Source organism: Oncorhynchus keta, chromosome 34, assembly GCF_023373465.1.
Source record: "Oncorhynchus keta strain PuntledgeMale-10-30-2019 chromosome 34, Oket_V2, whole genome shotgun sequence".
Classification (NCBI taxonomy): Eukaryota; Metazoa; Chordata; class Actinopteri; order Salmoniformes; family Salmonidae; genus Oncorhynchus; species Oncorhynchus keta.
The window spans coordinates 32,297,933-32,318,667 of record NC_068454.1 but is presented as its reverse complement, the minus strand read 5'-3'; the positions used below and the strand labels follow the sequence as shown (position 1 = coordinate 32,318,667).

The 20,735-nt window shown below is 40.3% G+C and overlaps 1 protein-coding gene across 7 annotated transcripts in view; it reads right to left on the bottom strand.

Moving 5' to 3' along the window:
- The window catches only part of LOC118366958 (pleckstrin homology domain-containing family M member 3-like), a 58,628-nt gene extending 45,613 nt beyond the window's left edge, over nucleotides 1-13,015 (bottom strand). For 3 of the 7 annotated variants that reach the window (XM_052493699.1, XM_052493700.1, XM_052493701.1), the window contains exons 1-2: nucleotides 11,349-11,489; nucleotides 9,858-10,949 (exon numbers count right to left, since the gene is read on the bottom strand). In XM_052493699.1, the coding sequence (XP_052349659.1) occupies nucleotides 9,858-10,368 (511 nt within the window). In that variant the 5' untranslated portion in view covers nucleotides 10,369-10,949; nucleotides 11,349-11,489. Of the gene's footprint in view, nucleotides 1-9,857; nucleotides 10,950-11,348; nucleotides 12,304-12,926 lie in introns of those variants that run through there. The other 4 variants (XM_052493702.1, XM_052493703.1, XM_052493698.1 and 1 more) reach the window with 3 other exon arrangements.
- Between the last annotated feature and the right edge of the window lie 7,720 nt (nucleotides 13,016-20,735).

Below are 20,735 nucleotides of genomic sequence, written 5' to 3'. Positions count from 1 at the left end.
AATTAAGTAAAATCTCTACAGCACTGACAGCTGAAGGTCGCTGTGAAGCCCACTCTCACTGGCTAGCTTCTGGCCATGCTGAAATCAACAGATCCATCAGCATTAGTGAGTGAGTGTTGCTGCTGAGGAAATCAGTAAATATCACCCCATGGGGACTCTGCAGGAGTACGTGGGCTGGGGTCTTTATGAGGGAACGTTTACCGCTGGCAGTGGGAAAGGGAGGAAGCATTCTTGCATACCAGTGGCACCAAAGCCTCCTTTCCCTGTTGCATCTAATGTGACAACAACTGCGGTGGATCTCCATTTTAGTCACATTGTTCAAGATGGTGGGGATTTCATGGTTTTCTCTTATCAAATAAACAGTTCTGCTAAGGTTTGTCCTAGAAGAAACAGCCTGGGTCTCCCGAGTGGCGCAGTGGTCTAAGGCACTGCATCGCAGTGCTAGCTGTGTCACTAGAGATCCTGGTTTGAGTCCAGACTCTGTCGCAGCCGGCTGCGACCGGGAGACCCATGGGGCGGCACACAATTGCCCCATCGTCGTCCGGGTTAGGCCGGCAGGGATATTCTTGTACCATCGCGTACTAGCGACTCCTGTGGCGGGCCAGGTGTAATGCACGCGGACCCGTCACCAGGTGTACGGTGTTTCCTCCGACACATTGGTGCGGCTGGCTTCCGGGTTAAGCGGGCATTCTGCCAAGAAGTGCTGCTTGGCAGGGTCGTGTTTTGGAGGACGCATGGCTCTCGACCTGCCTTTCCCGAGTTTGTACGGGAGTTGCAGCGATGGGACAAGATTATAATCAGATACCACGAAATTGGGGAGAAAAAGGGGGTAAAAGCGCACCTAGGGGCCTACCTACACAGTGCACACAATCAAATGTCATGGAAATATGTTGTACAGGACAAGAAAGAATACAATTAGGCCTACATAAAAGCATTGCCAACTATAATGACTGGCAAACAGCAGTATCTGTTCGGATGCTAAGTGCTGTTGAATGCAGGCCATGATTTTACTATCCTCTTGTGAAGCCTAACTATCCATCCCTCTCCCTGCCTTGAGCCAACTAATGTCTTTTCAGTCGTATGCTAATCCCTCCTAATATGAGGGATAATTGGGCCTCTCTCTTTCTCCTCATTTGAGTACATTTGGTGACAGACCATAATATGTCATTCTCTCCCTAAACAAACACAAACAAGCAGACTAAACAACATGCATCAGGGAGGTTAGTATTATTCAACACATTATCTATCCTGTTACCTAGTCACTTTACCCTACCAGTCAAACCTTTGGTCACACCTACTCATTCCAGGTTTTCTTTATATTTTACATTGTATAATAATAGTGAAGACATCAAAACTATGAAATAACATATAGAATCATGTAGTAAACAAACATGTTAAACAAATCAAAATATATTGTATATTTGAGATTCTTCAAAGTAGCCACCCTTTGCCTTGATGACAGCTTTGCACACTTTTGCCATTCTATCAACCAGCTTCACATAGAATGCTTTCTAACAGTCTTGAAGAAGTTCCCACATATGCTGATCACTTGTTGGCTGCATTTCCTTCACTCTGCAGTCCAACTATTCCCAAACCATAATATAATAATAATATATGCCATTTAGCAGACGCTTTTATCCAAAGCGACTTACAGTCATGTGTGCATACATTCTACGTATGGGTGGTCCCGGGAATCGAACCCACTACCCTGGCGTTACAAGCGCCATGCTCTACCAACTGAGCTACAGAAGGACCACATCTCAAATGGCTTGTGGTCAGGTGATTGTGGAGGCCAGGTCATCTGATGAAACACCCCATCAATCTCCTTCTTGGTCAAATAGCCCTTACACAGCCTGGAGGTGTGTTGGATCATTGTCCTGTTGAAAAACAAATTATAGTCCCACTAAGCCCAAACCAGATGGGATGGCATATCGCTGCAGAATGCTGTGGTAGCCATGCTGGTTAAGTGTGCCTTAATCTAAGTAAATCACAGTGTCACCAGCAAAGCACCATCACACCTCCTCCTCCATGCTTCACAGTGGGAACCACAGATGTGGAGATCACCTACTCTGCATCTCACAAAGACATGGCGGTTGGACTCATCAAAGGACAGATTTCCACTAGTCTAATGTCCATTGCTCATTATTTGGCCCAAGCAAGTCTCTTCTTATTGGTGTCCTTTAGTAGTGGTTTCGTTGCAGTAATTTGACCACGAAGGCCTTATTCACACAGTCTCCTCTGAACAGTTGATGTTGAGATTAGAGGTCGACCGATTAATCGGAATGGGCAATTAATTAGGGCCGATTTCAAGTTTTCATAACAATCGCAAATCGGTATTTTTGGGCACCGATTTATTTACATTTTATTTTTTAATACCTTTATTTAACTAGGCAAGTCAGTTAAGAACACATTCTTATTTTCAATGACGGCCTAGGAACAGTGGGTTAACTGCCTTGTTCGGGGGCAGAACGACAGATTTTCACCTTGTCAGCCCGGGGGATTCAATCTTGCAGCCTTACAGTTAACTAGTCCAACTCTAGAACCACCTGCCTCTTGTTGCACTCCACAAGGAGACTGACTGCCTGTTACGCGAATGCAGTAGAAGCCAAGGTAAGTTGCTAGCTAGCATTAAACTTATCTTATAAAAAGCAATCAATCAATCATAATCATTAGTTATAACTAAACATGGTTGATGATATTACTAGTTCATCTAGCGTGTCCTGCGTGGCATATAATCGATGCAACGCTGGGGGATGATTTAACAAAAGCGCATTTGCGAAAAAAGCACAATCGTTGGACGACTGTACCTAATCATAAACACCAATGCCTTTCTTAACATCAATACACAGAAGTAAACCTGCATATTTAGCTAAAAGAAATCCAGGTTAGCAGGCAATATTAACCAGGTGAAATTGTGTAACTTCTCTTGCGTTCATTGCACGCAGAGTCAGGGTATATGCAACAGTTTGGGCCGCCTGGCTCATTGCGAACTAATTTGCCAGAATGTTTCGTAATTATGACACAACATTGAAGGTTGTGCAATTATTACAAATAAATAAAAATCGGCCGAGTAAATCGGTATTGGACTTTTTTTTTTTTGGTCCTCCAATAATCGGTATTGAAAAATCATAATCGGTCGACCTTCTAGTTGAGATGTGTCTGTTACTTGAATTCTGAAATATTTATTTGGGTTGCAATTTCTGAGGCTGGTAACTCTAATGAACTTATCCTCTGCAGCAGAGGTAACGCTGTGTCTTCCTTTCCTGTGGCGGTCCTCATGAGAGCCAGTTCCATCATAGTGCTTGATGGTTTTTACGACTGCACTTGAAGAAACATTAAAAGTTCTTGAAATTTTCCGGATTGACTGACCTTCATGTCTTAAGGTAATGATGGACTGTCGTTTCTCTTTGCTTATTTGAGCTGTTCCTGCCATAATATGGACTTGGTCTTTTACCAAATAGGGCTATCCCCTGTATACCACCCCTACCATGTCACAACACAACTGACTGGCTCAAACACATTAAGGAAAGAAATTCCACAAATTAACTTAACTGTTAATTGAAATTAATTCCAGGTGACTACCTCATGAAGCTGGGTGGCACATTTGAAGAATCTCAAATATAAAATATATTTAAATTTGTTTCACAATTTGTCTACACTATTATTCTACAATGTAGAAAATAGTAAAAATTAAGAACTATGGAAAGAGGTGTGTCCAAACTTGACTGGTACAGTACATACTGTAGCTACCTCAATTACCTCGTACCCCTACACCGACTGGTACTCCCTACATATAGCCATGTTATTTTCTACTCCCTACATATAGCCATGTTATTTTCTACTCCCTACATATAGCCATGTTATTTTCTACTCCCTACATATAGCCATGTTATTTTCTACTCCCTACATATAGCCATGTTATTTTCTACTCCCTACATATAGCCATTGTTATTTTCTACTCCCTACATATAGCCATGTTATTTTCTACTCCCTACATATAGCCATGTTATTTTCTACTCCCTACATATAGCCATGTTATTTTCTACTCCCTACATATAGCCATGTTATTTTCTACTCCCTACATATAGCCATGTTATTTTCTACTCCCTACATATAGCCATGTTATTTTCTACTCCCTACATATAGCCATGTTATTTTCTACTCCCTGTATATAGTCATGTTATTTTCTACTCCCTGTATATAGTCATGTTATTTTCTACTCCCTGTATATAGCCATGTTATTTTCTACTCCTGTATATAGCCATGTTATTTTCTACTCCCTACATATAGCCATGTTATTTTCTACTTCCTGTATATAGTCACGTTATTTTCTACTCCTGTATATAGTCATGTTATTTTCTACTCCCTGTATATAGTCATGTTATTTTCTACTCCTGTATATAGCCATGTTATTTTCTACTCCCTGTATATAGTCATGTTATTTTCTACTTCCTGTATATAGCCATGTTATTTTCTACTTCCTGTATATAGCCATGTTATTTTCTACTCCCTGTATATAGTCATGTTATTTTCTACTCCCTGTATATAGCCATGTTATTTTCTACTCCCTGTATATAGTCATGTTATTTTCTACTCCCTGTATATAGTCATGTTATTTTCTACTCCCTGTATATAGTCATGTTATTTTCTACTCCCTGTATATAGTCATGTTATTTTCTACTCCCTGTATATAGTCATGTTATTTTCTACTCCCTGTATATAGTCATGTTATTTTCTACTCCCTGTATATAGTCATGTTATTTTCTACTCCCTGTATATAGCCATGTTATTTTCTACTCCCTGTATATAGCCATGTTATTCTCTACTCCCTGTATATAGCCATGTTATTTTCTAGTTATTTTCTACTCCTACATATAGCCATGTTATTTTCTACTCCTGTATATAGTCATGTTATTTTCTACTCCCTACATATAGTCATGTTATTTTCTACTCCCTGTATATAGTCATGTTATTTTCTACTCCTGTATATAGTCATGTTATTTTCTACTCCTGTATATAGTCATGTTATTTTCTACTCCTGTATATAGTCATGTTATTTTCTACTCCTGTATATAGCCATGTTATTTTCTACTCCCTACATATAGCCATGTTATTTTCTACTTCCTGTATATAGTCATGTTATTTTCTACTCCTGTATATAGTCATGTTATTTTCTACTCCTGTATATAGTCATGTTATTTTCTACTCCCTGTATATAGCCATGTTATTTTCTACTCCCTACATATAGCCATGTTATTTTCTACTCCCTGTATATAGTCATGTTATTTTCTACTCCTGTATATAGTCATGTTATTTTCTACTCCTGTATATAGCCATGTTATTTTCTACTGTATATAGCCATGTTATTTTCTAATCCCTACATATAGTCATGTTATTTTCTACTCCCTATATAGTCATGTTATTTTCTACTCCCTGTATATAGTCATGTAATTTTCTACTCCCTGTATATAGTCATGTTATTTTCTTATTTTCTACTCCCTGTATATAGTCGTTATTTTCTACTCCCTGTATATAGCCATGTTATTTTCTACTCCCTGTATATAGTCATGTTATTTTCTACTCCTACATATAGCCATGTTATTTTCTTCTTCCTGTATATAGCCATGTTATTTTCTTCTTCCTGTATATAGTCATGTTATTTTCTAGTCATATAGCCATGTTATTTTCTACTCCTACATATAGCCATACATATAGTCATGTTATTTTCTACTCCCTACATATAGCCATGTTATTTTCTACTCCCTACATATAGCCATGTTATTTTCTACTCCCTACATAGCCATGTTATTTTCTACTCCTACATATAGCCATTGTTATTTTCTACTCCTACATATAGCCATGTTATTTTCTACTCCCTACATATAGCCATGTTATTTTCTACTCCCTACATATAGCCATGTTATTTTCTACTCCCTACATATAGCCATGTTATTTTCTACTCCCTACATATAGCCATGTTATTTTCTACTCCCTACATATAGCCATGTTATTTTCTACTCCCTACATATAGCCATGTTATTTTCTACTCCCTGTATATAGTCATGTTATTTTCTACTCCCTACATATAGTCATGTTATTTTCTACTCCCTGTATATGGTCATGTTATTTTCTACTCCCTGTATATAGTCATGTTATTTTCTACTCCCTGTATATAGTCATGTTATTTTCTACTCCCTGTATATAGCCATGTTATTTTCTACTCCCTACATATAGCCATGTTATTTTCTACTTCCTGTATATAGTCATGTTATTTTCTACTCCCTACATATAGCCATGTTATTTTCTATTATAGTCATGTTATTTTCTACTCCCTGTATATAGCCATGTTATTTTCTATATATAGTCATGTTATTTTCTACTTCCTGTATATAGCCATGTTATTTTCTATTCCTGTATATTTTATTTTCTACTCCCTGTATATAGTCATGTTATTTTCTACTCCTGTATATAGCCATGTTATTTTCTACTCCCTGTATATAGTCATGTTATTTTCTACTCCCTGTATATAGCCATGTTATTTTCTACTCCCTGTATATAGTCATGTTATTTTCTACTCCTGTATATAGTCATGTTATTTTCTACTCCCTGTATATAGTCATGTTATTTTCTACTCCTGTATATAGTCATGTTATTTTCTACTCCCTGTATATAGTCATGTTATTTTCTACTCCCTGTATATAGTCATATTTTCTACTCCCTGTATATAGTCATGTTATTTTCTACTCCCTGTATATAGCCATGTTATTTTCTACTACATATAGCCATGTTATTTTCTACTTCCTGTATATAGTCATGTTATTTTCTACTCCTGTATATAGTCATGTTATTTTCTATCCCTGTATATAGTCATGTTATTTTCTACTCCCTGTATATAGCCATGTTATTTTCTACTCCCTGTATATAGTCATGTTATTTTCTACTTCCTGTATATAGCCATGTTATTTTCTACTTCCTGTATATAGCCATGTTATTTTCTACTCCCTGTATATAGTCATGTTATTTTCTACTCCTGTATATAGCCATGTTATTTTCTACTCCTGTATATAGTCATGTTATTTTCTACTCCCTGTATATAGCCATGTTATTTTCTACTCCCTGTATATAGTCATGTTATTTTCTACTCCCTGTATATAGTCATGTTATTTTCTACTCCCTGTATATAGTCATGTTATTTTCTACTCCCTGTATATAGTCATGTTATTTTCTACTCCCTGTATATAGTCATGTTATTTTCTACTCCCTGTATATAGTCATGTTATTTTCTACTCCCTGTATATAGCCATGTTATTTTCTACTAGCCATGTTATTTTCTACTCCCTGTATATAGCCATGTTATTTTCTACTCCTGTATATAGCCATGTTATTTTCTACTCCCTGTATATAGCCATGTTATTTTCTACTCCTGTATATAGTCATGTTATTTTCTACTCCCTGTATATAGTCATGTTATTTTCTACTCCCTGTATATAGTCATGTTATTTTCTATATAGTCATGTTATTTTCTACTCCCTGTATATAGCCATGTTATTTTCTACTCCCTGTATATAGCCATGTTATTTTCTACTCCTGTATATAGCCATGTTATTTTCTACTCCCTGTATATAGTCATGTTATTTTCTACTCCTGTATATAGTCATGTTATTTTCTACTCCCTGTATATAGTCATGTTATTTTCTACTCCTGTATATAGTCATGTTATTTTCTACTCCTGTATATAGTCATGTTATTTTCTACTCCCTGTATATAGCCATGTTATTTTCTACTCCCTGTATATAGCCATGTTATTCTCTACTCCCTGTATATAGCCATGTTATTTTCTACTCCCTACATATAGCCATGTTATTTTCTACTCCCTACATATAGCCATGTTATTTTCTACTCCCTGTATATAGTCATGTTATTTTCTACTCCCTACATATAGCCATGTTATTTTCTACTCCCTGTATATAGCCATGTTATTTTCTACTCCCTGTATATAGTCATGTTATTTTCTACTCCCTGTATATAGTCATGTTATTTTCTACTCCCTGTATATAGTCATGTTATTTTCTACTCCCTGTATATAGCCATGTTATTTTCTACTCCCTACATATAGCCATGTTATTTTCTACTTCCTGTATATAGTCATGTTATTTTCTACTCCCTGTATATAGTCATGTTATTTTCTACTCCTGTATATAGTCATGTTATTTTCTACTCCTGTATATAGCCATGTTATTTTCTACTCCCTACATATAGCCATGTTATTTTCTACTCCCTGTATATAGTCATGTTATTTTCTACTCCCTACATATAGCCATGTTATTTTCTACTCCCTACATATAGCCATGTTATTTTCTACTCCCTACATATAGCCATGTTATTTTCTACTCCCTGTATATAGTCATGTTATTTTCTACTCCCTGTATATAGTCATGTTATTTTCTACTCCCTGTATATAGCCATGTTATTTTCTACTCCCTACATATAGTCATGTTATTTTCTACTCCCTACATATAGCCATGTTATTTTCTACTCCCTGTATATAGTCGTTATTTTCTACTCCCTGTATATAGCCATGTTATTTTCTACTCCCTGTATATAGTCATGTTATTTTCTACTCCCTACATATAGCCATGTTATTTTCTTCTTCCTGTATATAGCCATGTTATTTTCTTCTTCCTGTATATAGTCATGTTATTTTCTACTCCCTACATATAGCCATGTTATTTTCTACTCCCTACATATAGCCATGTTATTTTCTTCTTCCTGTATATAGCCATGTTATTTTCTTCTTCCTGTATATAGTCATGTTATTTTCTACTCCCTACATATAGTCATGTTATTTTCTACTCCCTACATATAGCCATGTTATTTTCTACTCCCTACATATAGCCATGTTATTTTCTACTCCCTACATATAGCCATGTTATTTTTACTCGTTATTCACTGTGCATTTATTCCTCATCACTTTCTATTTTGTTATATATCTTTAACTCTGCATTGTTGGAAATGGACCCGTAAGTAAGCATTTCACTGTTAGTCTACACCTGTTGTCTATGAAGCATGTGACAAATAACATTTGATTTATTTGATCCCGAGTGGCCATTGCTGTGTTCCAGAAGAATACAATACTGTCTGCTGCATGCAGTACAGCTGTGTCATAGCCGAGGCCTATTCCTTTTCTCTAGTACTCTGAAATTATCTTCATTTAGACAAAGGTGGAAACTCGTCCTAACCTTAATCTAGTCTCTGACACAACAAGGAAAAGTACATGTCATGATAGCATAAGTCTATTCATCCAATTTTTTAAAAAGACACTAGCATTGACTTGAGTATCAACTCGGGCTGTGAAGGTCTTGGAATTTGAGATTGCGGTAATTGGCCAGGGCAATGTATATGGTCACTGACATAATCGTTGGGGGGGGGGGTCCATTAACATGCATTGTATAAAAGAAAGTCCACTCATCAGCGCTTCTACACCCCCGCGCATCTAACGTTAGCGGTTTAGCTGCTGGAGCATCAAACGACCGTTGGAAAGAGGAGATGTAGACAGTTTAATAGACAGACTTAATTAGCAAAACAATTGCTTATAATCTTCAGCAAATAACACTGCTAATAGGTCAAGTTTATCTACATGAAAATATAGTTATTAAAAATGTTTTTCTAAAAAATGTATGTAGGCCTATTTTTAAATGGTTTTGACAGTTATTTTATTTTCATGACTGTCTTCCTCCATAACCGTCACACGGTTATTCAATTACCGTCACAGCCCTATTATTAACCAATAATACATAAGCTGTGTGTCCTTATCAGCTAACCAAAGAAGAAGGACATACTCTTCCTTCCAGCCTTACCTTCTTCTCTCTGGTCGTTGAGAGCAATGTTCTTCAGCATGTTCTTGTCCACAGCAGGCAGGCCATTAGCGTTGTCTGTGTAGGACGGCCGGTAGTTGACATCAGAACGTGAGCGGTTGTGGCCTTTCTTAAAGGCGGTGTTGGAGGAGTTAGAGGTGGTGTTGTTGGTGTCCTTGGTGTGGGCAGCCAGGTCGTTGGTGGAACGAGCACGACTCCTTTTCCCCTGCCTCAGAGCCAGCACGCTGAAGGCAGAGGGCTGGTCAGCCCAGGCCACGTTACGGGGGGACACCTCGGTCCCCTGCTCCCTGGCCAGCAGGCCCCACACCCCGCTAGAGCTCAGCTTCCCCAGGGCTGCAGACATCTCCTGCAGCTTGGGGTGGTGTTGCCTAGGCTGCCGGAACCCATCCCCACCCTGGCAGTGGCTTTGGCCTCCACCCCCATCCAGGCAGTGTAGGAAGTCCTCAGTGGCCTCCAGGGCAGGACTAATATCCTCCACCTCCAGCCCTTCCATGATGCGCCCGGGGTGGGTCCCTCCTAGAGGCTGTTAGGGCAGGCGGGTGGTCCTCTATGGGGCGGGATGGTCCTCTATGGGGTGGGGTGGTCCTCTATGGGGCGGGGTGGCTCTGGAACTTGCTGGTGAAGCATCTGCCGTCTGAGCCCCAGAGGGAGGCAGTCTGAGCGGATGGTGTTCCTCGAGGGCAGGAAGCTCCTTCCAGGACAACAATCCCTCTTTAACACAGCTCTGTTAATCAACTAGCTAGAGGCGGATGATCCTATTGAGTTAATGCTAGAAATTGGCACAGTAAGAGGAGTAGGTCTGGCCTTTGCCAGAAATTCTCATGGCACAGTTTTGGGTGGCACTGTCTTTCTTACTCAGGCCGATACACACACACACTTGAAGAACTGTGGTGCTGTGTGTGTGTGTGAGAGAGTGAGAGTGTGTGAGAGAGTGAGAGTGTGTGAGAGAGAGAGAGAGAGAGAGAGAGAGAGAGAGTTCACATGAATCCACATATGGATGTGTGTAACAAAGAAGAATGCTCCTCCTCCACATTGGGTGATGATGTCAACAAAAGGGGGCAATATGAAGATTCACTGTGTCATGGTAAAGAGGGAACAAAAAAAGGAAGCATGTCAGGGTTGATTATCAGACAGTAAGAAACACAGAACAGGGTCAACATCAGTTAGGTTTAGCACTGAACGAGGCTAAGCAAGCTTCACATTTCCCATTATCATAGAACATGCTAATTATTCTGACAGATAGCCTAAAAATAGTTAAACACTCACTACCAGCAATCTTAACTCATTGTAAATCAATTACCTACAATCAATCTGAACCTACCCTCAATCATCACCTAAAAAGGGTCTCAAATGGACGTCTCCTCAAAGTCAGACTCATCATCGGACGCTCCCTCAACTGTTTGGATAATCCCAGTTTGAGGGAGTAAATGGAGTCTAACACACAGCCAACCTGTGCCTCAGGCATGTACCAACCTGGTTGGAGCGGGGTTCCCTTTCATCTGCCCAGCCAGTTTAGCCTCTCACTGTCAGTGTTTGTTGTTATTTTTCTCTTCCTCCCCGATGCAATCATCTATCGCTACCTCTCCCTCTCTCACTGACAGGCCCATCGATTTTCCCTGCTTCCCTCCCTTGCCCCTCCCGGCTCAGGGTCTTTCACTTTCTTCCAGTAATGAATTATTTAGAGGGCATTACATCACCATTAGCCAATCGCTGGACGGCATACAGTCAGTACTTCACTTAGAAAGGGTGATGTGGAGGAAGGGGGTGATGGTGGGGAGGTGGATGGATCAATAAGCAGGCAGGCCAGATGAGGCTGTGCTTAGGAATGTTGTCTCCGTGACAACAACCCTGGCCAAAGGCTGGGGCAGGTTGTGACTCCAGCTTCAGCAGCTATCGGACTCATCAATGTCTCTTCAGCAATGACCTCACTGCATCTAATGAAACACTATGTCGTCATGGCTATGTACTGTATGCTCATAGCAAACTAATATCCAGACAATCATCCTGCACTAAAGAGTACGCCCAACACTAGGAAAACATATTCAACCATCCCCAAGAGCAAACGGTAAAAAGGAAAACACACATCATAACATTTGACATGAGTGACCTTGACTCAAAAAGGCTTGGTTGCATGTGATGGGTTAAGTGCATGACTGTCTGAGGCTAGCAGCACCCCCAGCAGCTGAGTCACGACTGTGTCCTCACCTTCCCAGCAGACCACCCTGTGTGACACAGAAGCACACAGTGCCTCCTCACTGACTTTTTTTTATCCCTCTCACACAGCAGTCATTGCATCCTCCCTTAGGGTATCAAGCATAAGCATTTCGCTACACTCGCAATAACATCTGCTAACCATGCGTATGTGACCAATAAAATTTGATTTAGGGCAGTAGCTAACATCAGTGTGTCTGTCTGTAAGCATGAACATATAGTCTATAGCTGGATAGACTATACACTTCTTTATTTTATATATTCGTTTGAAATGGTGGTAACGTTAACTAGCTAACAGAGGAAGTGTTTCTAGTGCAGTTAGCGATTCCTTGATCAATACAAGGGGAAAGCGCAGTCAAGACAGGTGTCTTTCTTAGAACTTCAGTCGACTAGTTGTTATCGACGCAAGTATTACAGTTTTAGATAAGGTTAGACATCCTGACCAGCTGCATCCTGCTTGAGTGGTTCACTGACATAACTAGTTAGCAAGCTATTTAGCTAGCCCCAAACTAGCACAGAATATTAGACCACTTCCAACATTCGTCATTGAAACAATAATGACCTAGCTTGTAGAGCTTGCCTCACGGTACCAGATAAACGACTAGCTACCAGGTGTGAATGTCCATCATCTACTGTAACTAGCTAACTTAGCAAGCTAGCTAACGTTAGCTAGCCTCCATCCTTGAACAATGTCATTTTGATAGCAGGGGTAAAACCATCTACACGCGCAAATATTTATCAATATTTGTTAACATTGTATTTCAAAAACAACATAAAGCTAGCTAAATACCCACAGGCACTTCTCCGAGAAAAAAAACGAATATATAAATCGTGACTCACCTGAATCTGTTTACAAATATGTAATTTTCTGGTCCGTCAGCGAAAACCTTCACCGGATGGAACTAATAGTTCCGTCATTAAATGTTCCGTGTCAATTACCGGGGGAGTTATTGCATGGTCTTACAACTTGTGTGAGTTTGCCATGCATTCTAGAGAAGTTTGCCATGTGTTCTAGAGAATGGTAGAAGTTTGCCATGCATCCCAGATCAGGTCAGAAGAATTACTGTACAGAGTTGTAAATTCTTCAATATCATGCATAGTAATGAATGATTGTATAAGTAATAATGTAATAGTATGATAATATTAACATGATAATGCTGGTGTTATTATAATTTCAACATTAATCGAAAGAACCTAAGTAAGTGTGTAATAATAATCGACAACCTTTTGGTGAGTTGCTAAACCTTGTATCCCTCTGTCGCAATCACCTCTTTTGTTATTATTAGTATTTTTTTTAACCATTTATTGTATTTTTTAATTCACACAAATGAACCTACAGTTGTTTCAAGACCAGTATAATACCAATCTAATGACTAAGGCAGGTGACAGCAGCGGGGGGAACATTTCAAACTGACAGTCCTCCTACAGAGGTCATAAAGACATTTCTCTAATGACGAATCTGAGTGGAGGGGTGGAGGAAAGAGAACAGAGCATATTTTTTCCTAATAGGGCAGAGCTAACGGTCCTTGAAGCTACCCAGCGTCCATTGTGCTTGCCCCACAGAAAGAGAAACATTATTCAAGTCTCTTTCAGGCCAGAGAGAGAAACACAGTAATTATCGTGAGCTCTCTGGCTAAACCTCCGACCTCCCCTCCCCTCACTCGGTCCCTCAGCGCTCCACTGTACCCTTTCTGTGTGCTTATTGTCTAGGCTCATTTAAAAAGCCTTCTCTAATGAGGGGGACTGGCCCGGGCTAATGGGCTCAAATAAGTTCCTCTCCGAAGCATTGTTGTGGGATAATGGTGCTATGAGCCCCAGGTGTAAACTTGCAGACGCCGTATTGTGCATGACCTACATAGAGCTGCATGTGAATTCCTGCTCAATTCTATTTGTCCCAGCTAACTCTCCTCTCTTTTTTTTTGTTCTGAGAGGAGAGTCAATTATGGCAGTCAGGGATTAGGCCTAGCTGCTTTTGGGAGAGATGCTGGAGGAGGCAGAGAAGGACTTGTAGTTCTGTTTGATAGCTCAATAGTATAATGGATAAATACCCTTTGCAATGGGATTATATTGAAATAATATACACATTAATAGAGCAGTATATAATGTGATAACCTCAAGGACATCACGGCATCGAACACAATTGTAGCACGGACACTACTAACAGTGAATGGTATTGGTTGCTTCCTTCAGAGACTTGAAGGAACTATTGTTCATTCACCAAGTAAAGTATAAATGCAAATTTGTCACATAATGATTTTATTTGTGTATACAATAATACATATTATATGTTATCGTCCTCCCACAGTGTCTGTATCCAGCAAGACACAACAAAACCTTCAATCTCAGTGCGCTGCCTGGATACAAGATTGACATTGCAAATAAGGTTGAGTATCAACATCAAGAACAAGACCATTTCTATCCGTATCCCCCTAATTTTTCCATCTAACAGCACTCTTTCCCTCTCTCGTTTCTTGACCCACGCACTCCACTCCACTCTATCTATCTATATCTCTTTTCTCTCTGTCTGTTTCTCCCATCCATCTCCCCCCTATATTTTGATTATACCCTCCTGTTCTGATGACTAAATTATGATTGGGTTTAAGGATGGCAGTGCTTTCATCTGGCCAGTGTTGTTCTGCTCTCTCCCTCTCCAACACAAAGGGCCCGCTACCTCTGCTCTGCTCGACCGCTTTTGAAGAGTAGAGTGGCTGTTGGGTCCCCATGGAAACGGCAGCACAGGGGCCTCTTATGTCCTCCCTACCGGAGCAAGGTGTCCTCACCACAGAACAGAGACAGAGTTAGAATACAGACAGAAGAACACAAAGGAAAACACAGCTCTTATCTTATAAATCTGTGAAAAGGAAGTGATTTCAGGAGAAATAGGGGCAATTTGACTGTGTATTATGATCTGTTTTTTTTTCATGTTGGAATGGCATTTTTTACCAGGGTGTCTGTTTGCTATGCAAGGCTAAGTCACATACCGGTAGACATCTAGTACATTTCAATCCTATGTAAAAAGGTAAAACAGAACAATCATAATCATGCCATTATGTTGCCATTATATATGCTGTTCTATAGGGCCTGTAAAGGGCATAGTATGTTGTAATTATGAATATCATGACTATAGGATATGAGAGGGAGGATGGACAAAGACTTAATTGAAAGGGGGCCAAATGTATAGCAGTAAACATTTAGGACTACAAGACTAGACCTCCTGAATGTGTTCATTCAAAGCACTGACTAAACCAACAGTATCAACATATGACCAACCTGAAGAGACAGCTTCCTGGCTGGATGTACCCAGCTGGCACATTTGGTTCCTTGGAAGTTGTGGGAACATATACGTTTTTGGTTTCACATTTGTTGTGGGAACAAAGCCATATGTTTCCTGACTTTTCTATGAATATTATTTACAGGTTACAGGGAGGTTCTGAGAATGTTTTACTCTGGTTCCTTGAACGTTTTCCCGGGAGGTTTTATTAACGCTCTGAGAACGGAAATTATAGGTTATTTGGAGGTTTTTGAATAACTTCCTTAAAACTTTCACTGAATATTTCAATATGACTTTTAGTAACACTGCTAGCTTATTTTGAGTTAACTTTTATGAACTGCAAGCACAGATAGGACACATGGAACTTAATTTACTTAATCAGACATTAATCATGAAAACTATTTTTTTTATTGTGACACAGCATCAGTGAGATTTGAACCTATAATCTTCTGTTCCCTGTAAATGGAATAAGTACACCCCACCAGCATGCCATGGTTTTTTACACATACAAAGCTTTTAATTTTAGTCTATTCAAACAGATTTCAAAGGAAACAAGCACTCATTAAGATCTGTTAGTGGGTGCGGCCAACTCACCTGAACACAATTAATAAGATAAGAGTTTTGTTGATGCTAAGACCTGAATGTATGTTTTTAAATAACATTCTTAGAACGTTATCTGAACATTACTGAAGTTTTCTTGTGGTTTTCATGGAAAGTGTTCTTAACGTTCTCAGAACTATTTGAGAACATGACTTTAAATAGAACCATGAGGAAACCTGCAGGAAACATTATGCTGAAGTACTGAAATTCCCACAGAAGAATGTTGTTTCTTAACATTCACTGAAATATTTGAGAACATGCCTAAAGTCAAACCAGTTGGAGAACGTTCCTAGAACATTACCAAATTTGAAATGAAATGTAACCATGTTTGAACTTTCAGGAAACATTCTGTTAACACTTTACACTAGTGGGAATTGGCCTATATGGATAGGGCTAAATTCAAAAGTGTCTCATAGAAGAAATATGAAGCATATACATAACCATGATAGCAATTAAAAGGGAACAGTTTGGAGATTATGGAAACATTATTAAACTAAACTGAGGACACAACAGTTCACCTGACACAAGACTGAATCCAAAGATGACACTTTTGATTTTATGTGCATTTTACATTTACTGTACTTTTCGCCATATTTGTCAACAACGAAATCTAAAAATACTCTGGACACCTTCAGTAATATGATAAGAATATTCTTCGACAATTTGGCTTAGGTGCAACATAAAACAAAAAAATCCCAAGGGTTTGAGTGAGAGGTCAAACTGGTGACTCCAAGTGACACAGTGTGCACAGTTCCCAAGTAATTTCAATGCACTTTAATGACTCAAAGAAGACTCTTCAACTATAAGGTGCTTTTTTGAGCTCTCCTAGCTGTGCCGTTGAGGAACTAGAGCAAGCATGCTTGCAGTTGTTTTGTTTGGAACACAGTCCTGCATCCCTGCCATTAGCTTCCAATTTACCTAATTTACCGGGATTCTATGCCTCTAACCCTATTACGGGGGCTGAGTCACTGGCTTACTGGTGCTCTTCCATCCCGTCGCTAGGAGGGGTGCGTCACTTGAGGCGGTTGAGTCACTGATGTGATCTTCCTGTCCAGGTTTGGCGCCCCCCTCGGGTTCGTGCCGTGGGGGAGATCTTCATGGGCTATACTCGGCCTTGTCTCAGGGTAGTAAGTTGGTGGTTGAAGATATCCTTCTAGTGGTGTTGGGTGCTGTGCTTTAGGCAAAGTGGGTGAGGTCCTGCCTGGTTGGCCCTGTTCGGGGGGATTGTCGGATGGGGCCACAGTGTCACACGAGCCCTCCTGTCTCAGCGTCCAGTATTTATGCTACAATAGTTTATGTGTCGGGGGGCTCGGGTCAGTCTGTTATATCTGGAGTATTTTCTCCTGTCTTATCCGGTGTCCTGCGTGAATTTAAGTATGCTCCCTCTAATTGGGGCGGCAGGGTAGCCTAGTGGTTAGAGCGTTGGACTAGTAACTGGAAGGTTGCAAGTTCAAACCCCTGAGCTGACAAGGTACAAATCTGTCACTCTGCCCTTGAACAGGCAGTTAACCCACTGTTCCTAGGCCATCATTGAAAATAAGAATTTGTTCTTAACTGACTTGCCTAGTTAAATAAAGGTAAAATGTTTTTTTTCAAAAATTGAATAATTCTCTTTCTCTCAAAGGACCTGAGCCCTAGGACCATTCCTCAGGACTACCTGGCCTGATGACTCCTTGCTGTCCACCTGGTCGTGCTGCTGCTCCAGTTTCAACTGTTCTGCCTGCGGCTATGGAACTCTGACCTGTTCACCGGACGTGCTACCTGGTTCCGGACCTGCTGTTTTCGACTCTCTCTCTTTACCGCACCTGCTGTCTCTAACTCTGAATGATCGGCTATGAAAAGCCAACTGACATTTACTCCTGAGGTGCTGACCTGTTGCACCCTCTGCAAACACTGTGATTATTATTATTTGACCCTGCTGGTCATCTATGAACGTTTGAACATCTTGGCCATGTTCTGTTATAATCTCCACCCGGCACAGCCAGAAGAGGACTAGCCACCCCTCATAGCCTGGTTCCTCTCTAGGTTTCTTCCTAGGTTCCAGCCTTTCTATGGAGTTTTTCCTAGCCACCGTGCTTCTACATCTGCATTGCTTGCTGTTTGGGGTTTTAGGTTGGGTTTCTGTGTAGCACTTTGTGACATCTGCTGATGTAAAAGGTCTTTATAAATACATTTGATTGATTGACCTAACTTCATTGCTAACATATAAAAGAATTTACATACCAAACCCGTTCTTAGGGCTTTTAGTTTTCACACTCCACATTTTTGGAATCACTTACAAAATTAATTACATTTGGATTCCCTGGTACCACTAGGGCATTTTAAAACCCTGATGATAAATTAGTTCACCGAGCTGTGCAATTCTTTTTTGATTTATTTAGTCACTTATTTATTATGGCTGTGATGTTGGTGATGTTTTGGTGTGGTGTACTTGCTATTGTATTTTGTTATATTTTTTAATCTTTTACTTAGTGGTCTCAGGGTGCCATTGACAATGACACCCTGGCCTCCCGAATGGCGCAGTGGTCTAAGGCACTACATCGCTAGCTGTGCCACTAGAGATTCTGGGTTTGAGTCCAGGCTCTGTCGCAGCCGGCTGCAACCTAGGAGATCCATGGGGCGGCACACATTTGGACGCTGACATGGTTGCCAGGTGTATGGTGTTTCCTCTGACACATTGGTGAGTCTGGCATCTGGGTTAAGTGGGCATTGTGTCAAGAAGCAGTGTGGCTTGGTTGGGTTGGATTTCGGAGGACGCACGGCTCTCATCCTTCGCCTTTCCCAAGTCCGTACGGGAGTTGCAGCAATGAAACAAGACTGTTACGACCAATTGGATACTGAGAAAACAGAATAAAAAAAGATGTGAAAAATAATAAAATAATCCTCTCATCTTTTAAAATGCATTGAGTTCCCTTCATTTACAGTATTTCCCTCACTCGTACAACATTTGTCTTTTACAAAAGCTGCCCAATTAGCAGGAAGGATGGGGGCAACTTCTTGTCAGTCAAAACCCAATCAGAGCTGTAAAGCGTAGAACCTGAGCTCGGATGTCATGTATAGAATGTTCCTGTACAGCCGCTGCGTTTAAATTCAGACACCAATCAAAAAGTTTAAAGGGCTACATTAATGAAATACCAAGTAAATAACGTTTTCTTTGTCAAGGTCCTTAAAGCCAAGCAACTATCCTGCACCAATCCGAGAAAGTTGTGGAAAGGTTGCATGCAAAGTAACCGTAGGACAACCACACTCTAACCAAACTCTAAGAAACATATGGTTTTCACAGCATGATGTGCTAAATGTGTAGTCGCCATAGAGATACAGCTATAGAAAGCACAGGAGGTTGGTGGCACCTTAAATTGGGTAGGATGGGCTTGTGGTAATAGCTGGGGGGAAATTAGTGGAATGGTACCAAATCCTGTACACCAAACACATGGATTCTGTGTGTTACATGCCATTCCATTCACCCCATACCAGACGTTATTATGAGCGGCGCTCCCCTCAGCGGCATCAGTGAGTTTCAAACCTATAATCCTCTGTTCTCTATCAATGGAATAAGTCCACTGCACCACCAGGATGGAGGTAGTGCCTTGGTTTTTTACACATATAAAGTTGTTCATTTTTGTCTATTCAAACATACCCCATTTCAAAGGAAACAAGAACTCATTAAGATCAGGTGTGGCCAATTAGTGGGCGAGGCCAACACACCTGAACAAGAGGACAAAGAGTTTAGTTGATGCTAAGAATGGAACATATGTTTTTAAATAACATTCCTAGAATGTTCTCTGAACGTTACTACGGCATAATGTTGCTTCTTAATGTTCTGAGAACATGACTTTAAATAGAACCACGAGGAAACGTTATGCTGAAGTATTGACATTCCCACAGCATGCTGCTTCTTAATGTTCTGCGAACCATCTGAAAACATTCCCAATGTCAAACCAGTTGGATAATGTCCCTAGAACATTACCAACATTAAATGTAACCATGTTCTTTCAGTAAATGTTCTGTTAAAGTAATGAAGGGACAACCACACTCTCACCAAGCTCTAAGAAACATTTTCAGAATGTTATGTGCTAGCTGGGTTTACTCCCTCGGAGGGCTGACAGATCAATAAGACAGAGACATCAACAACATGCTACGTTGTCCCATCCATCCCTGATTGAAAACAGTAACCACTGTTCACATTCACAGATAATGATCCTGCTCTTTCAGTGGCACAGCCATCGTTGTGGAGACTCAGACTGGCAAATGAGACTTCCTTCCCCCGGACAAAATCCAATTACGTTGGGACAATAGTAGCAGCCCTGCAGGCTCGGATACCTTTTTGGAAACCTTGGACATCCAATTGAGGATGGAGAGAACCAAGTGCCTCTGCTTTCCCTTCCTCAGTGTCTATCTAGCCATCCAGCTCAGCTTCCACTAGGATTAACCAAGTGGATGCCATCTGGTGCAAAAAGCTAATCATGTCAAGGGTGCCCCTGAGTGTGTATGAGGACAGTGCACTGCTGTAGGCCTATACTCCCAATGTGGATGCGTCACCCAGACAGTCATCCATACAGTGATATATTAGGATTATATGGATGTTGTGCTGCAACTGATAATACATTGGATATGAAGCGCCTATTGTCTTTCTCTGCATGATGATCTCTCCTGTCTTAGCCTCCAGTATTTATGCTGCAGTAGTTTATGTGTCGGGGGGCTAGTGTCAGTTTGTTATATCTGGAGTACTTCTCCTGTCCTATTCGGTGTCCTGTGTGAATCTAAGTGTGCGTTCTCTA